The sequence below is a fragment of the Euleptes europaea genome, chromosome 13 (genome assembly GCF_029931775.1).
Source record: "Euleptes europaea isolate rEulEur1 chromosome 13, rEulEur1.hap1, whole genome shotgun sequence".
NCBI classification, from domain to species: domain Eukaryota; kingdom Metazoa; phylum Chordata; class Lepidosauria; order Squamata; family Sphaerodactylidae; genus Euleptes; species Euleptes europaea.
The window spans coordinates 23,153,066-23,177,065 of record NC_079324.1 but is presented as its reverse complement, the minus strand read 5'-3'; the positions used below and the strand labels follow the sequence as shown (position 1 = coordinate 23,177,065).

At 41.7% G+C, this 24,000-nt stretch overlaps 1 protein-coding gene across 1 annotated transcript in view; it reads left to right on the top strand.

The window, feature by feature from the left end:
• Positions 1–24,000, top strand: part of DIAPH2 (diaphanous related formin 2) — a 421,870-nt gene that overhangs the window by 126,421 nt on the left and 271,449 nt on the right. The window contains exons 19-21 of the mRNA XM_056859236.1: positions 3,476–3,577; positions 5,891–5,985; positions 19,029–19,130. Coding sequence (XP_056715214.1) covers positions 3,476–3,577; positions 5,891–5,985; positions 19,029–19,130 — 299 coding nt within the window. The remainder of the gene's footprint in view (positions 1–3,475; positions 3,578–5,890; positions 5,986–19,028; positions 19,131–24,000) is intronic.

Below are 24,000 nucleotides of genomic sequence, written 5' to 3'. Positions count from 1 at the left end.
CGTGCCCACTTATCATGGGATAAGGGGCACTTAAGCTGGAGGGGGGCATTCCCATTGGTGTCTTGGCGCTGCAGAGCTACACGGGGTTTTCCCGCCAGCACAGAAGAAGAAGAAGAGTTGGTTTTTATATGTCGACTTTCTCTACCATTTAAGGGAGACTCAAACCGGCTTACAATCACCTTCCCTTCCCCACAACAGACACCCTGTGAGGTAGTTGGGGCTGAGAGAGCTCAAAGAGAGCTGTGACTAGCCCAAGGTCTCCCAGCTGTCTTCGTGTGTAGGAGTGGGGAAACAAATCCTGTTCACCAGATTAGCCTCTGCCGCTCATGTGGAGAAGTGGGGAATCAAACCCAGTTCTCCAGATCAGACTCCACCTCTCTTAACCACTACACCATGCTGGCTCTTCAGGAACTAAATCCTGGAAGAGAATGGCGGCGCAAGCAAGGAGAGATGGTCCCAGGGTATTCCCAGGAGTGGAACTAACTCTAGTCAGGTTCATAACCCCTTCCAGCCTGGGAACGCCCCTCACTTCTGCGGCGGGGCTACATTTCCCTCATTTTCTTCTTTTATTTTTAAAAAAGGCTTTTTTATTCTCCTCTGATGAGGTGGCATGGCTGCGGCACTCTCAGCCGCCATGGATCCACCCCCCACCCCCAGGAATGGGCTGTCCGTCTGAGCTTAGGAAGTTTTACAACTGTTGTTTTTTCCCTGCATCTTTAGTAGTAAGTAAGCACAAGAAAAAAGGCATCCCTTTCCACTTAAGAGTCTTCAAGGGGAGTGTGGTTCAGTGGTCATTGAGCAGATTTGCTTCTTCCATACTCTGTGGAGGGACCATCTCAGCTATCCCTTATACACACAGTCATGATTCATGACCAGGGACAAGCCTTCTGGGATGGCGCGTAACTGTCTTAGGCAATCCTGAGTCAGCAGGGAACTTTGCCTCAGAGAGCAGGCGGTCAAGACAGAGGCCATGGTGTGCCTTGACACATTTGATTTGGCTTCCAGAGCCAGCCCAAAATGTCAGGCGCCAAACTCATGCGTCAGCTGCCAGGTTTTCATATTTATAATGGCCAAAAGTTCTAATTATTGCCACTACGAAACCTAATCCTATCTTTTTCAGAGTTTAGCTTTCATTAAAGCTGTCATAAAAATGTTGTAGATAAAGAAATGCAGCGGTAACCCTGGTTGTCATCAACACAGTAAAGAAAAGGGGAAAAAAACTAACCTCTAACCCTACCCTAACTTCTCTTCAGTTTTACATAATTCCAACATTGCTTTCAAAAGCCTGTTAGCTAAAATTTGGATCCAGTATAGAAAACAAGCCCTGACCTGGATGGCCCAGGCTAGCCTGATCTCGTCAGATCTCAGAAGCTAAGCAGGGTCAGCCCTGGTTAGTACTTGGATGGGAGACCACCAAGGAATACCTGGGTTGCTGTGCAGAGGAAGGCACTGGCAAACCACCTCTGTTAGTCTCTTGCCATGAAAACCCCAAAAGGGGTCGCCATAAGTCAGCTGCAACTTGACGGCACTTCACACATACATAGAAAAAAACTGGTTAGAAATTAATTGATCCACCACCATTGAAAGGTATAAAGTTAAGCTTACATATAAACAAGGGATGACAAGAACTTTGTGCACATTTATTTTTATGTCATACCTCAAAACATTCTGATGCAAAATGATAAGTTTTTAATAGTTACAGTATACCTCATTTTCTGTACTGTTTCCTTGGGTTAAAGTGGAAATGCTTATTTTCATACCTCAATCTGACAAGCATTTTTTTTTTTGGGGGGGGTGTCCAAAAAACGGGCTTGCTGACTTCTTTAACTGCATATGTATCTCTTGCTTTCCTTTACAAGTCAAACCTAAGCTTAATGGACATGAGATTAAGATGATGCATTCTGGGGAAATTAGACAATGCATCTAGAAATTTCACTGTGCGCTTGAGTTCTGTTGCAATACAGTTGTTTGGAAGTTAGTGTGTAACACTTCTGTTTACTGGGATGTCACACATTTGGTTCACTTACAGGGCAGTCCTAAGCACATATACTCTAAAGTAAGTTTCGTTGAGTTTACTGGGGTTTACAGCCCGATAAGCATGCTTAAGACTGCAGCCCTAGGGCCGAGCAGAGTTTAGCAACTTCAAATGTAAGATGCCAGTTTATCACTATATCTGATACTAAGCTGGGTGACTCATGCCAGTCATGGAAGCAGCAAAATTAGCCCACCCACTGATAAGGCAGGGGTTTCTACATGTCTCAAAATGGTTCAGAGGTGAAAATTGAGCCTTCTGAAATTCCTTATTCTGGGTAACGGCTAAACGTTCAGGAGTCTGTTCGTTTAAGCATCTGGTTGGCCCAAGAGTACAGTATTTTGTTTTGTAATCTCAGTTTGCCTCAACATTAAAGTACTTAAATCTTGCCAAGGTAATGTTTAGTGGTATTCAATAATTGAGTTAATGATCAGGTGTGAGAGTACATTAGGTATTGTACAGCTGTTAATTTTCAAAACCCATGTGTTCCCAGATTTTTGGGATGAGCTAATAGTGAAGTGTTTCTTAATTAAGTCTCTGAACCATTACAAGCTTCTCGTAGGCTCTCCTTGTCACCTGAACAATTGGCTTTGTTGTAATTTCCTCTACATTTCTGGCTCACTCTGGCTAGCGTCATTTCTCCTTCTCCAGGTACCAAGCAGGTGTTATAACAAAATTATCCTTTCAGGGGGATACATTAGTTTACAGGTGTAGACAATGCAAGGCCGTATCTACCTCTCAGCCGCACGAGTAGTACATAACATAAGACTTCAATGGAAAACAGTCTCTTACAGCATGTTGCATCAGCTTTTCCTCCCCAGCTTCGAAAAACAAATACGTTATTGCTCACAAAATAGATCACCGTATTAAATGAAAACAAAATCTCGGTTGCTTACCAACAGGTTTAATTTAGATCTCTTTTTCGGATTGTTTTGTTGAGCGTTTCACTCGCCTTTCCTAACACCTGAACCTTTTTTTCATTTCCCTCGGCTATGCGCTAAATTAACTTCTGTTGTGTGGAGAATAAATAAAATAATAGTATTGCACTGTTGCGTCCAGTAGGAGGCTCTAGTGTTCTGAAGGTAGAAATTGTGGCAACCCATTTCCTCCCTTGGATATAGTCAAAGATGGTTAAAACAGATGAAGAAGGCCAACAGGAGCTATGCGCTACCCTCAAACATTTGAGACTGACTTGATATAAAACATATAAGTTGATCTTGTTTTAGTTAACAAGGCTGTTTGATGCAGAGAATGGTTTAAATCTGTTTTTATTATCCTACATTTCTTCATGCACGTAGTTGCTTGATCTCGGCTATATAATGGTAATTCTTAAGCACAACATTAGGAAGTATGCAGGCGCAGACATTGTAAGGGTTTAAACAGTAACTGGAGGACATTTTTTTATTGGATCTGAAGTCACTCATAAATACCTTTGTTTTGCAGTTAAAAAGGCAGTAGAGGATACAGAAGAAAAGAAAATAGCTTTGCCGAAGAAGAGAGTGAAGGAGTTAAGGATATTGGATGGGAAGACGGCACAGAATTTGTGTATGTAATACATTCTTTTGTTTGGCACCTTGCTTGTCTGAGCACAAATTTTCAGGCCTTTCAAAAACATTGGCAGACTTTTCTGATGTCAAGCATTTGGTAATGAGGAATAAATACATATAGAGGAATGCATATTACTGCGGGAGCTTGCCTGACTTATATACTTGCTTGGCATTGGCTCAGCCGTAAAGCATCTGCTTGATGAGCAGGAGGACCTAGCTTCAATCACTGACATATTCAGCTTTAAAAAAAAGGGGTTTCAGGTAGTAGGTGATGTGAAAGACCTCTGCTTGAGACACTGGAGAGTGGCTGCCAGTCTGGGTATACAATACTTGCTTTGACGGGCCAATGGTCTGATTCAGTATAAGGCAGATTCATGTGCTCCTTGGATGCTATGGAATTCCAGTAACTAGTAGATTCAGTGGTCTGTATCTAACTGTGCAGGTCCAAATACTTAATGGCACTTAACTTTTCTTGGGGTGGGGGGTGCAGATTTCTACTGATTCTCTATCCTTTTGCTGCTCACTGGCTCCCCGGAAAAAGAGGGGGGAGAAAATGGGGTCTGCAGTAGAAATCACTGTCTGCTAATAAGCAGGTTTAAGTGCCTCAAGTCTTCAGACTATATGGTTGAATACAGGCTTGTGATTAAACATGGAAGATGATGATATGTCTGGCCCCACAATAGTATGTTGGAGAGACCTGACTCGCATTAAAGTTTAGTTCTTGATTAAAACACTTTTGTAAATGCATGGCTCTATGCATTTACCAAAGCCCAGTCCAAATTAAGCACTATGAGTCTCGAGTGCATGCTTTATTCAGACACAACCTGTAGTTGTGCTGTTGAGTTTGATCACAGTCCAAGGAGATGCACTTCTCACCCTCAAGAAATAGAGGAGATAATTGGAAGGCCTGGTCTGCTGTTTGTAATTCTTCTTGATAATAGTAGACAGACAGTTTTCCCCTCATCAGGGCATTCTCTTTTCTTTTCTTTTTAAATCTCAACAAATGGGGATATTTGGCCAATCCCCTCAACTTGGACATCGAAATAAAGGGGTGGTGGTGGAGAACACAAAGTTATGGCAAAGTCCACCACAAGGAAAATCTATAGTTGTACATTGTGAAAAGGTATATTGTGGAAGTCATAGCCAGTCAGTGAATCACCCAAAACATGCATGTGTATTGTACAGAAAGAAGTTGGGCATGCTTTTGACTGAAGTCTGGAAATACAGTTTGTCAACAAATGCAAGAAGAAAAGCATACATTTTCACAACATGGATTTTCCATTTAGGTATCAATAGCTCTTACCCATGCCGGTTAAATTTAAAGCCCCATGTTCAGGAGGCAGGATTTCTTTGAGTATGACCTGCTGACAGAAACACCCCCTTGAGTAGCGGCGTTGCTACGTCACCTTTGTTGGTGGCATAGCCTTGTTCTTTTCAACAGGGGCATTTTCCCTCTTAAATTTTTTTAAAAGCGATTTATTTTTGGCCGCTGGGAAGCCTCTGAGGCAGAGGCGGATCTACTGTGAAACTAATGAAGCTTAAGCTTCAGGGCCCCTAATCCCGGAGGTGCCCCCTGAAGCAACTTTTTTTAATGAGTGAATTTCTCAACAAAATCGATGGAGTTTTTTAAGTGCATAGAATCATAAGCCGATGGGTTGAAGTACTTAATATTGACTTTAGAATATGCTCTAATACCCATTTCATATGGCCTCAAAATGTCCCTGTCTTTGGTCAGATTTCACAACTTTCTCGGGGGCTTGCTGTGCTTGAACCCCCAGCTGTAAGGGCTCACTGAGCTCCCCAGGATCTATTCACAGCCTACATTTTGGCAGCTGGATTGTCAGATCCTTTGTTGGTGCATGGCTAAATAGTTCTGTAGTTTTATTTCATCACTGTATGGCCCATTTTCAAGGATTCCACCCCCCCCACCCTGTTCACTACCATTTGAGCCTCGAGGTCCTTGCAAGGGCAGCAAGGCCCTTTGGACCTTGTTGGATGTTGCCCTATTGTTGCCGGTTGCGAAGGGCCCCCCATAACAGTTCAAGCTTCAGGGCCCCAAAAATGTAGGTCCGCCACTGCTCAGAGGAGGTGGCGTGGTTGCGCTGCTCCCTGCTGCTGCCTAACTGCCCCCCCTTCAGGAATGGGCTGCCCGTATTTTAAACTTTAGTGAAGGTAAATGTATGTTCCTCAGCACAATCAGCGTTCTTCCGGCGTAAATGTTCATCTTGTTTTCGAAGAAATACAAGCTCACATGTGTTTTACATTTTGACAATACTGACTGCTTAGATTATGATGGTGCATTTCATTTCAGCCATTTTCCTGGGATCTTTCCGCATGCCTTATGAGGAAATAAAAAATATCATATTAGAAGTAGATGAAGAAAAACTGAGTGAAGCATTGATTCAGGTAAGCTAGTATGACATCCATTGGAATCAACATTTTCATCATAGTGAATATATTGTGAGTGTGCTATGGGATAGTGAAATCCCATACCCACTCTAAGGAAGTGGATTCTGAAATTGGGTTGCTTGACAGTTTTAAATGCCTTAGGACTGAGAGAGGTAATTTCTCCTGTATAGCTATTCTCATTTCAAATATTCATATTGTTTCATTAATCTAAATTTTTACCTCATCCCCTCTAGGAAGCTGAGAGCTGCATATAACATTTATAGAATAACAGATGTACTACCCATTTTCTCTCCTTTCTTTTGTAATATAATTGTAGACTTCATCACAAAAGTGATACTGAAATTTTGCTCTGTGGTGATAAAGCAAACTGTGCTAGCATGTGGTGTGAAGAACCTCTCATATTTCAGGTGGCAATAAAAGGACAGCAGTTTGGGTGTGGGGCTGAAATTTCAGAGTAATTTTTTATGCTCATGATTATTTCGTATCTTAAACTATCTTTCTTGAAGTGGTTAAAATAATTAAGGACTTTCAGTGATAAGAGTACAAACGTTATGCTTATACAAGTAACTTCATATCTGTGTGGATGAGGCCTGTTTCTGATTAGGCCAACATGTGCTCTGGGAAAGCCAACTGTAATAGGGGAATATTAATGTATTTATTTAAAAAGGTGAACATTAAACATGAAAACATTTGAACTTCTATTCTCCTGGAAACTTGAATTTTCTTCTGGCAACATTTTATTGTTCTTTGTGTGGCTGTGGACTTGTGTGTGGTGAGGTAGAAAAATAAAATTAAAATGAACATGACAAGCAACTGTATAAGGAATTGAGATGCAAAATCTTGGTTTTCCCCCCTCAGATTTCTGTCTTAGCAGAAGTTTGAAACCTGTGTGTGTGTGTTAATACAATTCAGGAGCACTGAGCTAAAGATATCTAAAGTGAACTAACATAGCCTTTAGCGTTGTGTATTTTATCAGGAGTTGCTGTCTTCTAATTTTCATCAACACTGTGCTTTTAAGGTTGCAATTCTACGTATGCTTATGAAAGAAGTAAATCCTAGTGAATTAAGAGAAGTTTAACAGCTCATTCCCAAGCCTTGCAGCAGCTGGGGAAGGCATAGCTGAGGCGCTGCCATGGCGCTTCCAAAGAGGATCCCCAACTGCTGCAAGGCTTTAAAAAGCCTTTTTTTAAGTTTTAAAAAGAAAATGGGCCTTTCCCCCCCCCATAGAAAACAGCGATGCTGCACCAGGAAATACCTGGCGCCGCAACAGTGTTGTCAGCTCCTCCCCTGGGACTGCCCCTCCACGCCAGCGCCACATTTCTCTTCCGGGATTTAGGTCCCAGAGAGAGTGCGGTGTCGGAGGAGTGGTGTGCGATTCTGCGGCGCACAGGTACTGCAGAACTGCCCCCACCCACTGAGTTACTCCACCTCCAGACCACTTTCAGCCCCCCACCTCAGGAATGGGCTGTAAGTATAGTTCTCTATAAGGTAGTAAACCTATGTCTGTACTGTGCTCATACTTGGGGTCTATGGGCCCAGGCCTGAAGGTCTTGGAAAAAGTGCAGTCAAAATTCTTACGCGCTATTTTACAAGTACCGAGATGTATCTCCAATTCTATGATCCGATTGGAGACAGGCATGATGAGAGTTGAAGCTAAAATTCATCTCATGTCCTTTTACATGTGGCCCAAACTAAATATACAAAAACCCGGCCTCCTTGCAATGATTAGTCTGGACGCATATCAGTCCAAATGGTCCGAGGAGGTGCAATTAAACCTAAGAAAACTAGACAGCATTTTTGGAATAGTGATTTATTTTAAACTGCCTACCTTGGAAGGAACATATAACTGTAATATGGGTAGGGAAGGGAGGTCCACATATGGCATCTTGCTTGAACCTCTGATGTTTGGAACCTCTGATAGTTACTGTGGAACTCCTTGCCCCAGGATGTGGTGATGGCTGCCAACTTGGAAGGCTTTAAGGGGGGAGTGGACATGTTCATGGAGGAGAGGGCTATCCATGGCTACTAGTCAGAATGAATACTAGTCATGATGCATACCTATTCTCTACAGTATCAGAGGAGCACGCCTGTTATATTAGGTGCTTTAGAACACAGGCAGGATGCCGCTGCAGTCGTCTTGTTTGTGGGCTTCCTAGAGGCACCTGGTTGGCCACTGTGTGAACAGACTGCTGGACTTTATGGGCCTTGGTCTGATCCAGCATGACTTTTCTTTTCTTCTTTTGTTCCTTATCACAGGCCATAACAGCACACTTCTGTAATCTCCCTCTCTTTAATCTGTATATGGGAGGTTGAAATTTAATCTGTATATGGACAAAATGTTAACAGTCCCCCAATATATTCTTCATCCCTTAATTATTATTACAGCTCAACAGTTAATCACTGTTTTTCTATAGCTGCAGTGCTTTAGAAGTATTCGTCACAGAGAAAGGCAGATTTCACCTCAATTCTAGGTTAACAAACTTTGGGATTTGTTTAATGGTTTATTTAGTAGACGAGAGAGGAAGCACGCTCTTTGGAGTGCAGCAGTTTCCAGAATGACCTGCGTTTGCCTCGCCTGGTTTCTCTATTTCAGGATTATTTTGCTACTTGAAAATATTGATGTTACTGATCTGTGGTGGATGATTGGTTGGCCCTGCGACCAAGCAAAAAGTTTAGTTACTTGATAATGTTAGAAATACATTGAAGAAAATGTGTTTTCCCCCCTATTGTGCGAGAATAGAAATAATGGTACCAGTAGTAAATAGATATTTGTGTAGCATCACACTGCGTTGTATATTTGTTATCCTTTGTTGCCTTTTGTATCTTTTCTTTTGCTCACTTTCTCATTTCTGGTAAGAATTGCCATCATATAACTTCTTCACGGTTTATGTTGGATTTCTTTACAAATTGCAGTTATTCACCGTAAAATCATGACAATAAATACTGGCAACAGTCCAACCATTGATTTAAACAGGACTTTAAAACTAGTAAGTATAAGATGGATTACTGCCATTTTTATATACAGGTACTTTCTTTCTGCCCTGACCTGGATGGCCTAGGCTAGTCTGATCTCGTCAGCTCTCGGAAGCTAAGCAGCGACAGCCCTGGTCAGGATTTGGATGGGAGACCACCAAGGAAGTACAGGGGTGCTATGCAGAGGCAGGCAATGCAAACTACCTTTGAATGTGCCTTGCGACTTGACAGCAAAGCAACAGCAAATTATTCTCTTGTTTAGCTTTCTAGTCTGCTCTGCCCCAATGACTAGGAGTGAATAATAAAATCAGATCACCACCAGTCCAAATGTACCCACTAAAACGTGTGAGTTAGATAAGGCAGAGAGAGGTCCAAGCTCACCCAGTGAATTTTATTGTTGAGTGGGGGTTTGAACTTAGATCTCTGCTGTCTTACAGTATAATCCTGTACATCAGTGGACTTTGAAAGATGGAAGGGTATAAGACTGCTGAGGATTATGCTGTTAGTGTGCCACTCCAATAATTACACGACACCAGCTAGTCAATAAGGCAATTATTGTTACAAATAGAGAGAAGATAATCTCTGAAATATGCAATGCCGGCCGCCTGAGTCGCCTGGAATACCCAGCCACCATGTCATCAGGAGGCGAAGGCCCAACACCAGCTGGGCCCAACCCTCTCCTGCAAGAGCCTCCACCACCAGGAAGCAGCCAACAAGTCCTGCAGGGGGCACGGGGGAGAAGCCAGGCAACAGGGAGAGAGGAGAGGGGGGAACCTCCGCGGCCAGAAGGAACTGAATGAGCCAGCTCATGAGAACCCGTGACTCCAAAGGAGCTGGAAAAGTGGGTGGTAAATGGGGAAGTCTCCTCAGTGGGGTGGGAAAAGGGAGCAACAACCAGGTGAGCTCGACAAAAGGCAAGACACACAAGGGTTTGGGATTATCCAAGGGGAAGGCATAGGGGCGTGGCAACAGAGACACAGGTGAGAGCCATGGCAGAAAGAGGGTGTAGCAACCCCTTTGAAAGGCAGTCTAGAGCAGAGACTGAGAAGGATATGGGCTGAGAGGTTCACCTGGGGTGGGGAACCTAGCAGCCAGGGAAGGAGAAGGCTCTTCATCCTCCTCTCCAACCCAGTCTGAGGCCAGTGAAGCTCTACAGGAACACCTGGATGAGACCATGGAAGGGTGTGAGGAAGATAACAAGGGGCCAACCCCTCCCAATATATATCTAATTTTGGACTTAACGAGTCAAATCCTTTAAAAAAAAACTTTGCTTGTGGCTGTTATTGCACATATGCAAACATTAATGTAGTATCCATATTGTTCTAACTTTTATTTGGAGTTGGTGATTATTTTGTTTGATCATGAAGACTTGAGACTATTTGTATATATTCCACATCTTTGGTCCTGATTCTTTTCCTCTCTTATATATAATAGACATTTGAGAATATGTTTTTTTTTTTGCAAAGGAAAGCATCTTTCTGAAAAAAGCTATTTTATAAAAAAGCCTGTGGATTTGTAGCCTTTCTCTGTGCTACACTGAAGCCTCTCTTGGTCTGTGCTTACAAGGGAATTAAGGAGAGGATAAGAAAACCCTTTCCAGTAAGGACTTATCCCATGAATTGACCTCATGTTCCATGAAAGTGTATATAAAGTAAAAGAGGGTAGTGCTTGTAGAACTCCTTCAGAGCAAGAATTTTTAAAAAACCGAAATTGCCTTAGAGATAGTTGAATTGCTAGGGGTGTTAAATAGTAGTAGGGGAGTGCAACTCGCCTCACTGAGGTCTGATAAGCTCTTCATTTGGTAAAACTGGGAAGCCTGTAGAAGTTGTTTGTTGCAATTTGAATTATGATAGGTAAGCTTAGACATGAGACTTTTTATATACAGTTGTTACGCTCTTATCTCTAGAACATGAGCACATATAAAAGCAATTACATTGCTACTTAAAATGAAACACATATAATGCATTCTCTCTCTCTCTCTTTCTTAGACCGAGGTCTTGAACGATACAACCATAAAACTTAAATAAGACCCATCTCTAAAAACACCTCCCTTCGACTCTTCTCTGCAGCCTTCAAAAAATTAGCAACAAAATGAGTCCGCTGAGGGTCACAATCCTCTAAGAGGAACTGAACCTTTGCTCCCAAGTTTTTGAGAAAAAGCAGACTATTCATTGAAACATGGTATAATCCATTTTAGCCTAAGTTGGTACACGTAAGGACAATGCAAAAGGATACGTACCAAGGAGTCTACCGACTGAAGAGGGCAGGGACACAGTTAGTCTGAAAAAGGGATCCTTAGCATACGACACAGCAATATAATACATTCTGAAGTGTGTTGATAGCATGCTGCTACTTTTACAATCCTTTGTTGCATAACAGAATTGTGAGACTCCCCTGTCCTGAGAGCAGGCTTCCCGCTCTCTTTTATTTCCTCAGATGAAAGGGCACGAGGAGGAGGCCCTCACTCCACCCCCCACATTGGGAAAGAGAGAGGGATCTGGCACTCTGACCCTCTACCTTCCCTGGACTGGCTCGCTCTGGCCTTCTCTCTCTCCTAATGGGAGCTCAATCCCTTCCTTCTTCCCTGGCCAGTTGTAGCACATTCCCTTTTGTGGGACTCCCAGGCCCCACTCCCACCTACAGTGCTGGGTGAGGGTCGAGTCAGGGCTGGGCATCGAGTCTTGACCAAAAAGCGAATGCCATTTATGGTCTATTCTTCAACTGGAATTTGGCCTAGTTGTTCCCATTTTTATTGTGGCTCTTTCCATAGAATAACACATTGTAAAGAATAGCCATAGAATTAACACGGTGACTACTTTTACAACTATTGTCATTTCTCAGGAACAAGCCCAACTATAACAAAAAGCATAAGCAGGCAGACCTCCAGCTGAAGAACAGACCATACATTAAGCTCACTTCATTTGCTGAGGACTTTGTTATCTGACCATGCATTGTAAACAGACACTCATACTGTTAACATACATCCTGGTCTGTTACACATGCATCACTTTAATTAGATATCCTAACAAAGGCATATTAGCAATATATTGCACTAGTCTATAGGGTCCAGTCTGCATACAATGTAACAGGTTTCATGACTGAGAACCCAAATTTGGCCAAGACTTGAATGACTTAATGAGATGTTTTCAGAGAAGAAGAAAGGTTATGTTTTGGCATGCAAGAAAGGGCAACATGGTTCGATATCTTCACTTAACTAACCTTTAAGCGTGCAATTAACATTTAAAGAAAATAAAGTTTGTGGAATGCTATTGAATAATTGTAGAAATGTGGAAAGTAGTTAAATGTCTCAGTTCTGTTTAACAGGCAGCTTTTTTTTGGAAAATCACAGTGCTGACATACCATAAAATTAGAGCTGTGAGGCATGAAAGATTGAATACAAAGTGTGCTCCGGTGCTGTCACAAACACTTTCTTTGGCTTTCCCGTCTACAGCTGGATCAGTAAGGTGCCATCTGAAATGTGATTTTATGCAAAATATTGAACTGTGCTGCCTGTTATGCTGTGACTGCATCGAGTTAATGGGAGCATGTATAGAATGTATTCAAATTAGACCTAGGGACAACCATCATTGATTCATTATAACGAAGGTTGCTTATTGATCCAAGGGCTACAGCAGTTCTTTGCCCTCTTGTCTGCGGTTTTAAGGACTCATCTGCAATCTAATGGGGTTTTTCTGTAGAAGGTTCGTATGGAAACAGAATGAGGAATGTCTCAAAGTATTTTGCAGCATAGGGCTGAAGCGAAGTGTGTTCAGTAGGTATAAGTGCATTTAATTTTTTAAATGTGTTTGATGCCACAGCTACCTTCACGGTGGTATGGAGGTGAGAAATTAAAAGCAGGGTAGGCATAGCAATTGGTGGGATGATGCAGTTATAGGAGACACCCCCCCCCCCCCGCCTTACAGTTCTGATCTTGCAAAGGAATTTTATATTACGGTATATAACTTACCATCAACTGGTGAGGTCGTTGATGGTGACCTGTAATCTTGTCAAGCATTTGAACATTTGTTTGTTTTGGTAAGTTTTTATACCCCACATTTCTCTACCTTAAAGAGTCTCAAATGGGCTTACAATCACATTCCATCCCCCCCTCCCCACAACAGGCACCTTGTGAGATAGCTGGGGCTGAGAGAGTGCTGAGAGAACTGACTGGCCCAATACGGTTGCCAGCTCCGGGTTGGGAAATACCTGGATATTTTTGGGGCGGAGCCAGAGGAGGGCGGAGTTTTGGGAGGGGAGGGAATTCAGTGCCCTAGAGGCCAATTTCTAAAGCAGCCATTTTCTCCAGGTGAACTGATCTATGTTGGCTGGAGATCAGTTGTAATAGCGGGAGATCTCCAACTAGTACCTGGAGTTTGGCAACCCTATGGCCCAAAGTCACTCATCAGGCTTCATGTGGAGGAATGGGGAAACAAACCCAGTTCTCCAGAATAGTCCAACGCTCATGTGGAGGAGTGGGGAATCAAACCTAGTTCTCCATATTAGAGCCTGCTGCTCTTAACCACTTCATCACACTGGCTTTCACACCTGCTTTAGAAGTCTTCGTCACCCTGTCTGAATTGCAGGGAGGGGGCATACATGTACATACATACACGTGCCTCACAATTATAAAATAGACCCCAAGATATTCAATATCTTGGCATGTATCCTACTAATATTTGCCTTGACTCATGCCAATAAAAGCTACGTATTCATAACATTTGCCTTGAGTTTATACTCAGGCTTAGAAGGCCATTTCACACTTCATATGACGGGTTGAACATGTCAATGCGGTGAATGCTGTGATAGCAGACTAGTGTAACAATCATCTGTAAAAGCACAGGAGGTACATAGCTAGGAAAATATGGCTTTCCAGGTCATTTGCTTAAAAGGGCTTAAAGGAATGCTGAGACTCTACTAGGGGAAATAAAGTTCGTGTGATAGCCAGTTCCTGGGCCGCATCTTCAGAGGGAGCACTATTGCATTGCTTGTGGACTTACCAGGGGCACATGTTTGGCCACTGTGAGAAATAGAATGTTGTACTAGATTTTTTTTTTTTTTGCTCTGAATTAGCATGGAGCTTCTTTTTACCATCCTTTACACATCAGCTATATTATAGTCTAGAGGTTGTGAACCATTTTCATGATGTCTAAGAACATAAGAAAGGCCCTGCTGGATCAGACCAAGGCCCATCAAGTCCAGCAGTCTGTTCACACAGTGGCCAACCAGGTGCCTCTAGGAAGCCCACAAACAAGACGACTGCAGCAGCACCATCCTGCCTGTGTTCCACCGCACCCAAAATTATAGGCATGCTCCTCTGATACTAGAGAGAATAGGTATGTAGCATGACTAGTATCCATTCTAACTAACAGCCATGAATACCCCTCTCCTCCATGAATATGTCCACTCCCCTCTTAAAGCCCTCCAAGCTGGCAGCCATCACCACATCCTGGGGCAGGGAGTTCCACAATTTAACTATGCGTTGTGTGAAAAAATACTTCCTTTTATCTGTTTTGAATCTCTCACCCTCCAGCTTTAGCAGATGACCCCATGTTCTAGTATTATGGGAGAGGGAGAAAAACATTTCCCTGTCCACTCTCTCCAAATCATGCATAATTTTATAGACTTCTATCATGTCTCCCCTCAGCCGCCTTCTTTCCAAGCTAAACAGCCCTAAGCGTCCTAACCACTCCCCATAGGACAGTTGCTCTAGTCCCCTAATCATTTTGGTTGCTCTTTTCTGCACCTTCTCAAGCTCTGTAATATCCTTTTTTAGGTGTGGTGACCAGAACTGTACACAGTATTCCAAGTGTGGTCTCACCATAGATTTGTACAAGGGCAATATGATACCAGCAGTTTTATTTTCAATTCCTCGTCTAATTATGGCCAGCATAGAATTTGCCTTTTTTACCGCAGCCGCACACTGGGTTGACATCTTCATTGAGCTATCCACTACCACCCCAAGATCCCTTTCTTGGTCTGTCGCTGCCAGCACAGATCCCATCAGTGTATATGTGAAGTTGGGATTTTTTGCCCCAATATGCATCACTTTACACTTACTCACATTGAATCTCATTTGCCATTTTAATGCCCATTCTTCCAGTATGCAGAGATCCTTCTGGAGCTCTTCACAGTCCGATTTTGTTTTAACCACCCTAAATAATTTGGTGTCATCTGCAAACTTGGCTACTTCACTGTTTAACCCCAACTCCAGGTCATTGATGAACAGCTTGAAAAGCACTGGTCCCAACACAGGTCCCTGAGGCACCCCACTGCTCTCATCCCGCCATTGGGAGAACTGACCATTGATTCCTACTCTCTGCTTCCTATTTTTCAGCCAGCTCTCGATCCATAAGAGGACTTGTCCTCTTATCCCATGACTATGAAGTTTGCTTAGCAGTCTTTGGTGGGGGACTTTGTCAAAAGCTTTTTGGAAATCCAAATACACAATATCCACAGGCTCATTCCTGTCCACATGCTTATTGACGCTTTCAAAAAACTCTTAATAGGTTAGTGAGACAGGACCTACCCTTACAGAAGCCATGTTGGGTTTTGCCCAGCAGACCTTGCCCTTCTATATGCTTGACAATTCTATCTTTAATAATTATTTCCACTAATTTACCCGGAACAGTCGTTAAGCTAACTGCCATGGTGTGGTCTAAAAGGCCATGGTGTGGTCCTTTGGTTAAAGAGGAATAATAGAATCATACAGTTGGTAGGGGTCATACGGACCATATAGTCCAACCCCCTGCTTAATGCAGGATCAGCCTAGAGCATCCCTGAGAAGTGTTCATCCAGTCTCTGCTTAAAGACTGCCAGTGAGGGGGAGCTCACCACCTCCCTAGGTAGCTGATTCCACTGATTCCTAATATCCAGCTGGTACCTTTCTGCCCACAATTTAAACCCATTATTGCGAGTCCTATCCTCTGCTGCGAACAGAAACAGCTCCCTGCCCTCCTCTAAGTGACAGCACTTCAAATACTTAATCTTTGCAGTGGAGCTGTCTCTCCACTGAGAGCCAGTGTTTGCTGGGCTACCCGTGTGCCTCCTGAGTATTTTCTGAACAGTCGGTTTAAAAATAAACAAACCTTTGTATCCTGCTGATCCAGAAATGGCAGAGCTGGCAGCATCAAATTAAAAACACACACAAATAAAATCATATCAACCAATTAACCAGATCAATCACAATTAATGTATCAAAACACATCTTCAGAACATATGCAGACATCTCACCTATACATACAATAATGACCAGATCTGTCTTTTTAGAGGCCAGTAGGGTTGACTGTGGGCACATTTCCTCTGGGAAGCTAGCCCACAATTGAGGAGCGGCAAAATAAGAAGTCCACAATCTTATTGAAACTAAACATACTGGCCTGTGAGAGGGAAAAAAAAAATATTGTTGGTCTGTGTAAGTGTGTGCTCAGGTATATTAGAGAGCCATTGTGGTGTAGTGGTTAAGAGTGAGGGACTCTAATCTGGAGAACCAGGTTTGATTCCCCACTCTTCCACTTGAAGCCTGCTAGGTAGGTTGCCTACCTCCAGGTACTAGCTGGGGATCTCCTGCTATTACAACTGATCTCCAGCCGACAGAGATCAGTTCACCTGGATAAAATGGCTGCTTTGGCAATTGGACTCTATGGCATTGAAGTCCCTCCTCTCCCCAAACCACGCCCTCCTCAGGCTCCGCCCCAAAAACCTCCCACTGGTGGCAAAGAGGGACCTGGCAATCCTACTGCTGGGTGACCTTGGACTGGTGGCTGTACTCTCGGCACTCAGTTCATGTGGAGGTAAGCAATGGCAAACCACCTCTAAAAGTTTCTTGCCTTGAAAACACTATGGGGTTTCCATAAATCAGCTTTGACTTGACAGCACATCCACACCCACAGGCCTTTTAAAGAATGACCACATACATCTTTCCTAGCGTTGCCAACCTCCAGGTAATAGCTGGAGATCTTCTATTACAACTGATCTCCAGCCGATAGAGATCAGTTCACTTGGAGAAATGGCTGCCTTGGCAATTGGATTCTATGGCATTAAAGTCCCCCCCTCCCCAATCCCTGCCCTTCTCAGGCTCCGCCCCCAAAACCTCCTGCCGGTGGTGAAGAGGGACCTGGCAACCCTAATCTTTCCTGGTAAAAGTTTTCTGTTGGGTTAAAAATGTTTGTTATTTACATGAGTCATTTTAAAGACTGAAACTGACATAATTAAATTTAGTTCTTTGGTTGTATTGCAAGGCAAATTTTTTAAATATTTGATTTCCCCCCATTGTACCTATGCCATGTGAAGAGCCAAGACTGACAATTTATGCTCAGTAGCAAAAACAAAATGAATTTGTGCAGATTTAATAATACTACAGTATATTGTGCTGTTTGAATAGGGCCTGACATTATTTCAAGTACAGTACAGGTTGAGTATCACTTATCTGGACATCTGATATCTGGATTGATCCGAAAACCGGACCTTTTGAGCCATCATACAGGCATTACTCACTGGCTGGTTGATGGTTCAGTATATACAGAATTATTAAAACTGTTGTTTAAAATTACATTCAGGCTATGTGTATAAAGTATATATGAAACATATATAAAACATAAATGAATTTTGTGTTTAGACTTGGATCCTATCTCCATTATTTATGCAAAAATTCAAAAATACGGAAAGATCTGAAATACTTCTAGTCCCAAGCAGTCTGGATAAGGGATACTCAACCGTATTGCTTTGTCTGGGAGGAAAAACGAGTATACATCTGAGAAAGGCAAACTATGACTACAAATGGGCACTAGCAACTACTCACTGGTACATGGATGTGTTAGTATCAGTGACACTGTGCTTATCTCATAAGGTAAAAGGTAAAGGTCCCCTGTGCAAGCCCCGGGCCATTCTTGACCCATAGGGTGACGTCACATCCCGATGTTTACTAGACAGACTTTGTTTGCGGGGTGGTTTGCCAGTGCCTTCCCCAGTCATCTTCCCTTTACCCCCCATGTATGTTTTGTTGCAAGAATGCTGCTATCTTAAAAGATGGATCATAGAATCATAGAGTTGGAAGGGTCCATACAGGCCATGTAGTCCAACCCCCTGCTCAATGCAGGATCAGCCTAAAGCATCCATGGCAAGTATTTGTCCAGCCTCTGGTTAAAAACTGCCAGTGAGGGGGAAGTACAAAGAACTTTTCTAAGGATAACATCTTTCAAAGATTTTCACAAGGAAATGCAGTGTCTGTTATAATTGTGTCCAGTCTGATAAATTCAAATGTAAAAGATTTGTGTCATCATCAAAAGTATTAGAACTAAATGGTTTTATCATCTCTGGGAAAGGCTAGAAATTAATATTCTCCAATGGACCAGTAAACACCATTTGTTCAAATTTGAAGCAAACATTATCAATGGACTTATTTGTCATATTTCAGTATTCTTAGGTTAAGTAAGTGCTACAGAATGCAAATGCTGGAAATGCGGTCTTGTCTCTGCAGACTTATTCCATATGTGGTGGCATTACCAGATGGTAGAAACATTCTAGGACAATGTTGTCACTGAAATAAATCATACGTTAAAAGGATAGCTTTAGGCAATTTTGCGAGTTTCAAGTCTTATTCATGAATATGTCAAGAAAGAATATTTAAACGTGAGCCTTGATTTACTTGTTGTAGCCAAAATGTTGATACTGAAAATCAGAAACTGTTGAAAATTTAAATATTAAAACACAGATCACCAAAGTTTGGCAAAGTGCTAAGTATCTAGGTGAAAGATGATAGACGATGCACACCTACTTTCTTGTCAAGTTGGCAACCTGTTCTTGAGTTTTAGCACCAGAATATGAAAGTATGTTTAAACGTATTGAGCCATTACACTTTGTTCTGATATTTTTGTACATAGTTTCTTGTATATCTTTCTTTCTGAATTTGCATACGTATATAAAAACTTTTTAAAAGAGTAGTTTTTAGCTGAAGTAGTATTGTATACATTTGGGCCGGTGAGCTACTGCATTTTGCTAAACCCTGTCCTTATTAAGACCTAAACTGATAACTTCATCTGAAAATATTCCTTTGTTTTAATCCCTTGTACTAGAATCTGGTTAAGAACCTCCCAGAACAGAAGGAGCTCAGTGCCTTAGCCGAGCTGAAGAATGAATATGACGATCTTTGTGAGCCAGAACAATTTGGAGTTGTGGTATGTCCTGTTTCTAAATGTTAGACTTTTTTTATTACAAGCATAACTTAATTAAAAGCAAGCCTGGTGTGGAGTGTCAGGTTAGGATCAGAGAGAGCAGAGCTCTAATGTTCATTTTGCTGTGAGACTCATTGAGTGACTTTGTGCAAGTCATTCTCTCTCAGACTTAACTACTTCACAGATTATATTGGCTGTCACCCCCCAACAGTGGCTAGACTGCAGTGCCTCAGTTAAAATTTCTGCTCAGCTGTGAAGCTCACTGGATCTCTTTGGCCAGTTGCTCTCTTTCATACTGTGTCGTACAGGTTGAGTATCCCTTATCTGGACTGCTCGGGACCAGAAATGGTCTGTATTTTGGATCTTTCTATATTTTGGAATATTTTAAAGTTTTTGCATATTCATAATGAGATCTTGGGGATGGGACCCAAGTCTAAACACAGAATTCATTTATATTATGTTTTATATATACTTCATACACATAGCCTGAATATATTTTTAAACAATATTTTTTAGTAATTTTGTGTACATTGAACCATCAATGGCACTGCTGAGGGTCTGTGTGCCAGCTCAAAAGATCCGGTTTTCGGATCAATCCAGATATCGAATGTCTGGATGAGGGATACTCAACCTGTACCTAAAAGGAAGTTAGATCAAATGTTCTGACCCCATGGATACTGCTCTGAATTCCTTACAGGGAGGGCTAGATAAAATTGTGAGAAATGTGACAAATAAAAAGGGGATTTGAGTATTTGAGAGCCTGTGTAGTCTAATGGTGAAGAGTGTCAGACTAGTATCTGGAAGACCCTGCTTCAAATTCCCACTCATGCCATGGAAGCTCGCCCGGTGACTTTAGGCCAGTCACACTGTCACCCTAAGCTACCTCACAGTGTTGTTGTGGGGATAAAAGGGAGGAGAGGAGAATGATGTAAGCTGCTTTGGGTCCCCATTGGAAGCCAGCATGGCGTAGTGGTTAAGAGAGGTGGCTTGGAGCGGTGGACTCTGATCTGGAGAACCGGGTTTGGTTCCCCACTCCTCCACATGAGTGGCGGAAGCTAATTTGGTGAACTGGATTTGTTTCCCCACTCCTCCACATGAAGCCAGCTGGGCGACCTTGGGCTAGTCCCCACTCTTTCAGCCCCACCTACCTCACAGGGTGTCTGATGTGGGGAGGGGAAGGGAAGGTGATTGTAAGCTGGTTTGATTCTTCCTTAAGTGGTAGAGAAAGTCGGCATATAAAAAACAACTCCTTCTTCTTCATTGGGGAGATAGGATGGGGTATAAATGAATTAATTAAATAAATAAATATCCCCAATAACACATTTCTCTTAACTGTAGCTCTTAGCTGCAGTTTTATTATGGCCAAAATACTGCTCATTTAGGCTGTGTGCCATAAACATCTAAAGCAACAAAGCAAGGAAGGCAAAATATCACTCATTCAACTTTAGCTGCTTTTTTTTTTATAAACAAGGTTTTTTAAAAACACACACAAAATAATGTGATCTGAGTGTAAGCACTACACTGTTTTTGTTAGCTTGTGGGAAACTTCTGTTTTTCTAGGCAGAAGGTTTATCTTTCCTTTGGGTTACAACAAAGTCATGTGAGCATCTTCTATCTGGAGCAGAAAAGCCATATTTTAACTCAGATGTCATTTAAGCCTCTATTAAGTCTCTTAGGATTGCCTAGGTGTTTCAGAACGACAGCATTTTGTTTGCCCCGAGTAAATTTCTCAGACTCTTAATACTTCATTCGTACAGGCTGTACGGTACGAGCCTGTGCAATGAATAAGGTGGCTGATTGTCCAAAATAACATCTTAAATGGTTCGATACTTCAGTTGCCCAAATAATAGTCCATTTCTGCAGTCGTGGGAATTATGTTTAACGATGCGGCGGCATTTTGGTTCCCTGGGGTTCCTAAGAATGCACACTATATTTTGAGGAAGGATCAAGGACTTTGTTTGTTTGCTTGTTTGTTTGTTTGTTTGTTTGTTATGTATCCACATATCTTTAATTCAAACAACATGGATGGATTGTGTTGCATTATTCTTGCATGAATCTAGAGTCCGTTGCAGTGAATAAAGATGACCTTGCTCGTAGACCATTGAGTGCAGACATCAGTGTAAAGAGATTATGAACTCAGAGCTTTGCTTGGGACTGTGTTTTTTTAATTTTATTTTCCGTATCCATTCTGACTTCTTCTCTGTCTTTTGTACTATAATATAATCTGTTTGCTTTGTGTTGCTTTTCATTCTAATGCTCCTTTTCAAGAAGCGATGAAGCTTCCTATCAAAAGTCATTTCCACACCCTTTCCTATCTGCTATAGATAAATGGTTGTGTGCTCATACACAGGCGTCTGAAATGTATTCATGGGAGTTAAGCCTTCTGGAATGTATTTTTCCCTTTAGTATTTTTTTAAGTAAATAATAAACTGATCTTAGCATGACAGATTATTTTGTCCCACAATGTTCTGCCCTTTAAGGGAGAATTAACTTGGTTTAAGTAATTGTTTTTCTCCTTTGTTTTATTTTTTGGTCCTGGAGAAGAAAGCCCACCAAGGCCTAACTATGACTTACAGGCACAGATTTTACTGTAAGATTCTTGATACTTAAAGAGGTGGTGGTAGTATCAAAGAGGGTGCTTGAGGGTAGGATGAAAGGGCACTTAACCCTTCTCACATCTTTTTAAATTAAATTTTATTAACATTGCAGACTAAATCAATTTCCATCAATCCAGGAACAATTTAAAAAAGCATAATAAAATCATACATTTTTAAAGGGGTGACATCACAAGCTGGATCCACATAAGTCTAACTTGTCTCCTGAACTAGGCATTCACATTGCTATAAAATCACAGGGGGGCAAAACCCCATCTAATTCAGCACCTTGGTATAAGGCAACATGAGTTGTCCCAAGAACTCAGCCACCACTGCAACAAGTTGTTACCTACCTAGACAAAGGGGACAGGAACTCTACACAAAAGTAAAGCCTATGATATGTTTATAGCTTGAAAGCATTTTTTGTTTCTTCACTGCAATTATGATCCCCCTCCTTTGAGTTTTAAAAGGCTGTATATAGAAAGTCCTTTGTGAAGGCTAGTCGCAGTTGTAAGTGTGCACTGGGAATTTTCTGCCTGTTGCAGCTTCTAAAAGCATGCCATATTTTTGCATATTTGCAAAACCAACATACATGCATTTCATTCACGTGACTGTGTATAGAAATGAACACCTGTTTCCATATACAGGTATAAGTAATATGCCTTATAAGAGGCAAAATTCAATTCTGTATAGAGGCCTTTACCATTAACATGTTAGTTTCTTATTTTAAAACTCTGTTTAAACTGAGAGTTTATGGAAATCACCCCCCCCCCCCACCCATCCAGGTGCCAACTATTAATAATGGCCTGGCTGAAAATACTCTTGTTTTATAATAATCTGAATACTTTTATTAGAAAGAAAAGGGTAAGAAACCAGTTTCAGGAGGGTAGCTGTGTTTGTCTGCAATAGAAGAGCAAGATTTGAGATTAGTAACATTTTAAAGACCAATAAGGAGCCCCATGGCGCAGAGTGGTAAGCTGCAGTACTGCAGTCAAAAGCTCTGCTTACGACCTGAGTTTGATCCCGACAGAAGTCGGGATCAGGTAGCTGGCTCAAGGTTGACTCGGCCTTCCATCCTTCCGAGGTTGGTAAAATGAGTACCCAGCTTGCTGGGGGTAAACGAAAGATGACTGGGGAAGGCACTGGCAAACCACCCCATAAACAAAGTCTTCCTAATAAACACCAGGATGTGACGTCACCCCATGGGTCAGGAATGACCCGGTGCTTGCACAGGGGACCTTTACCTTTACCTTAAAAACCAATACAGTTTCCTGGGTATAAGCTTTTGAGAATCAAAACTCCTTTTGTCAGATACAAGTAGTACTTGTATCTGACGAAGGGAGCTTTGACTTTCAAAACCTTATATCCAGGTTAAGACACTAGTACAGAATGATTGAAAGACTGCCTTCTATTTGAAGTTTGTCTTTTCAGGCTGTGTATGCCTATTTGCATATACAAATTAGGTTAGTTAATTATTAATATAAGGTTTTAATTAGATAATCAATATACTCATCAGCCCTAATAAAGGTCAGAATTAGATGTTTAAAATTCATTTAGAAAAGTCACACTTTGTAATTAGGTTACTTATTATAACAGACTAATTAGCTTAATATTCTTATTTGTGCATGAAAATTGGAGCATCACATTTTCATTTAGATGAAGCATTAAGATGAATTATATATTCAAATTAAGCACAATTTTTTTGAGTTATACCCTAGGATCAAATGAAGTTTCACATCTAATGTAAAGGAGATGAAATTTAATGATGGATAGCGAAGATAATGTACTTGCTACCACTGTGTATTGTCATAAGTATGGGAGACTGGAGCGAGCACTGACCTGTTATTCTTGAAACAAAAATATTTTGTGGTGATTCATCATACGATACTTAGAGCTAGTGATAGAGATGCTTCGTCTGATGAGCTCCTAGACTAATCATATTTCTATACACTTCTTATTAATGTATAACCAGACAATTATTGCTCATATTGTTATTCCATTTTGTTTAGCTCACACAGTGTGGCAGGCATTGCCATGCATTACAAGGGTACATTTGCTGTAACAAAAAGATAATATTTGCTTTAAAGTTGCCCCCTCCCAACACCAAAGAATTCTTCTAGAGAATGAAATACCAATGCCAACCTATGTCAAGGAAGGGAGACAAAGTTGTGGATACCCTTGACACTGCTTAACCCAAAGTTACTACAACTGGAGACCAAGTCCTATGAGGAAAGATTGAAGGAGCTGGGTATGTTTAGCCTGGGTATGTTTAGCCTGAA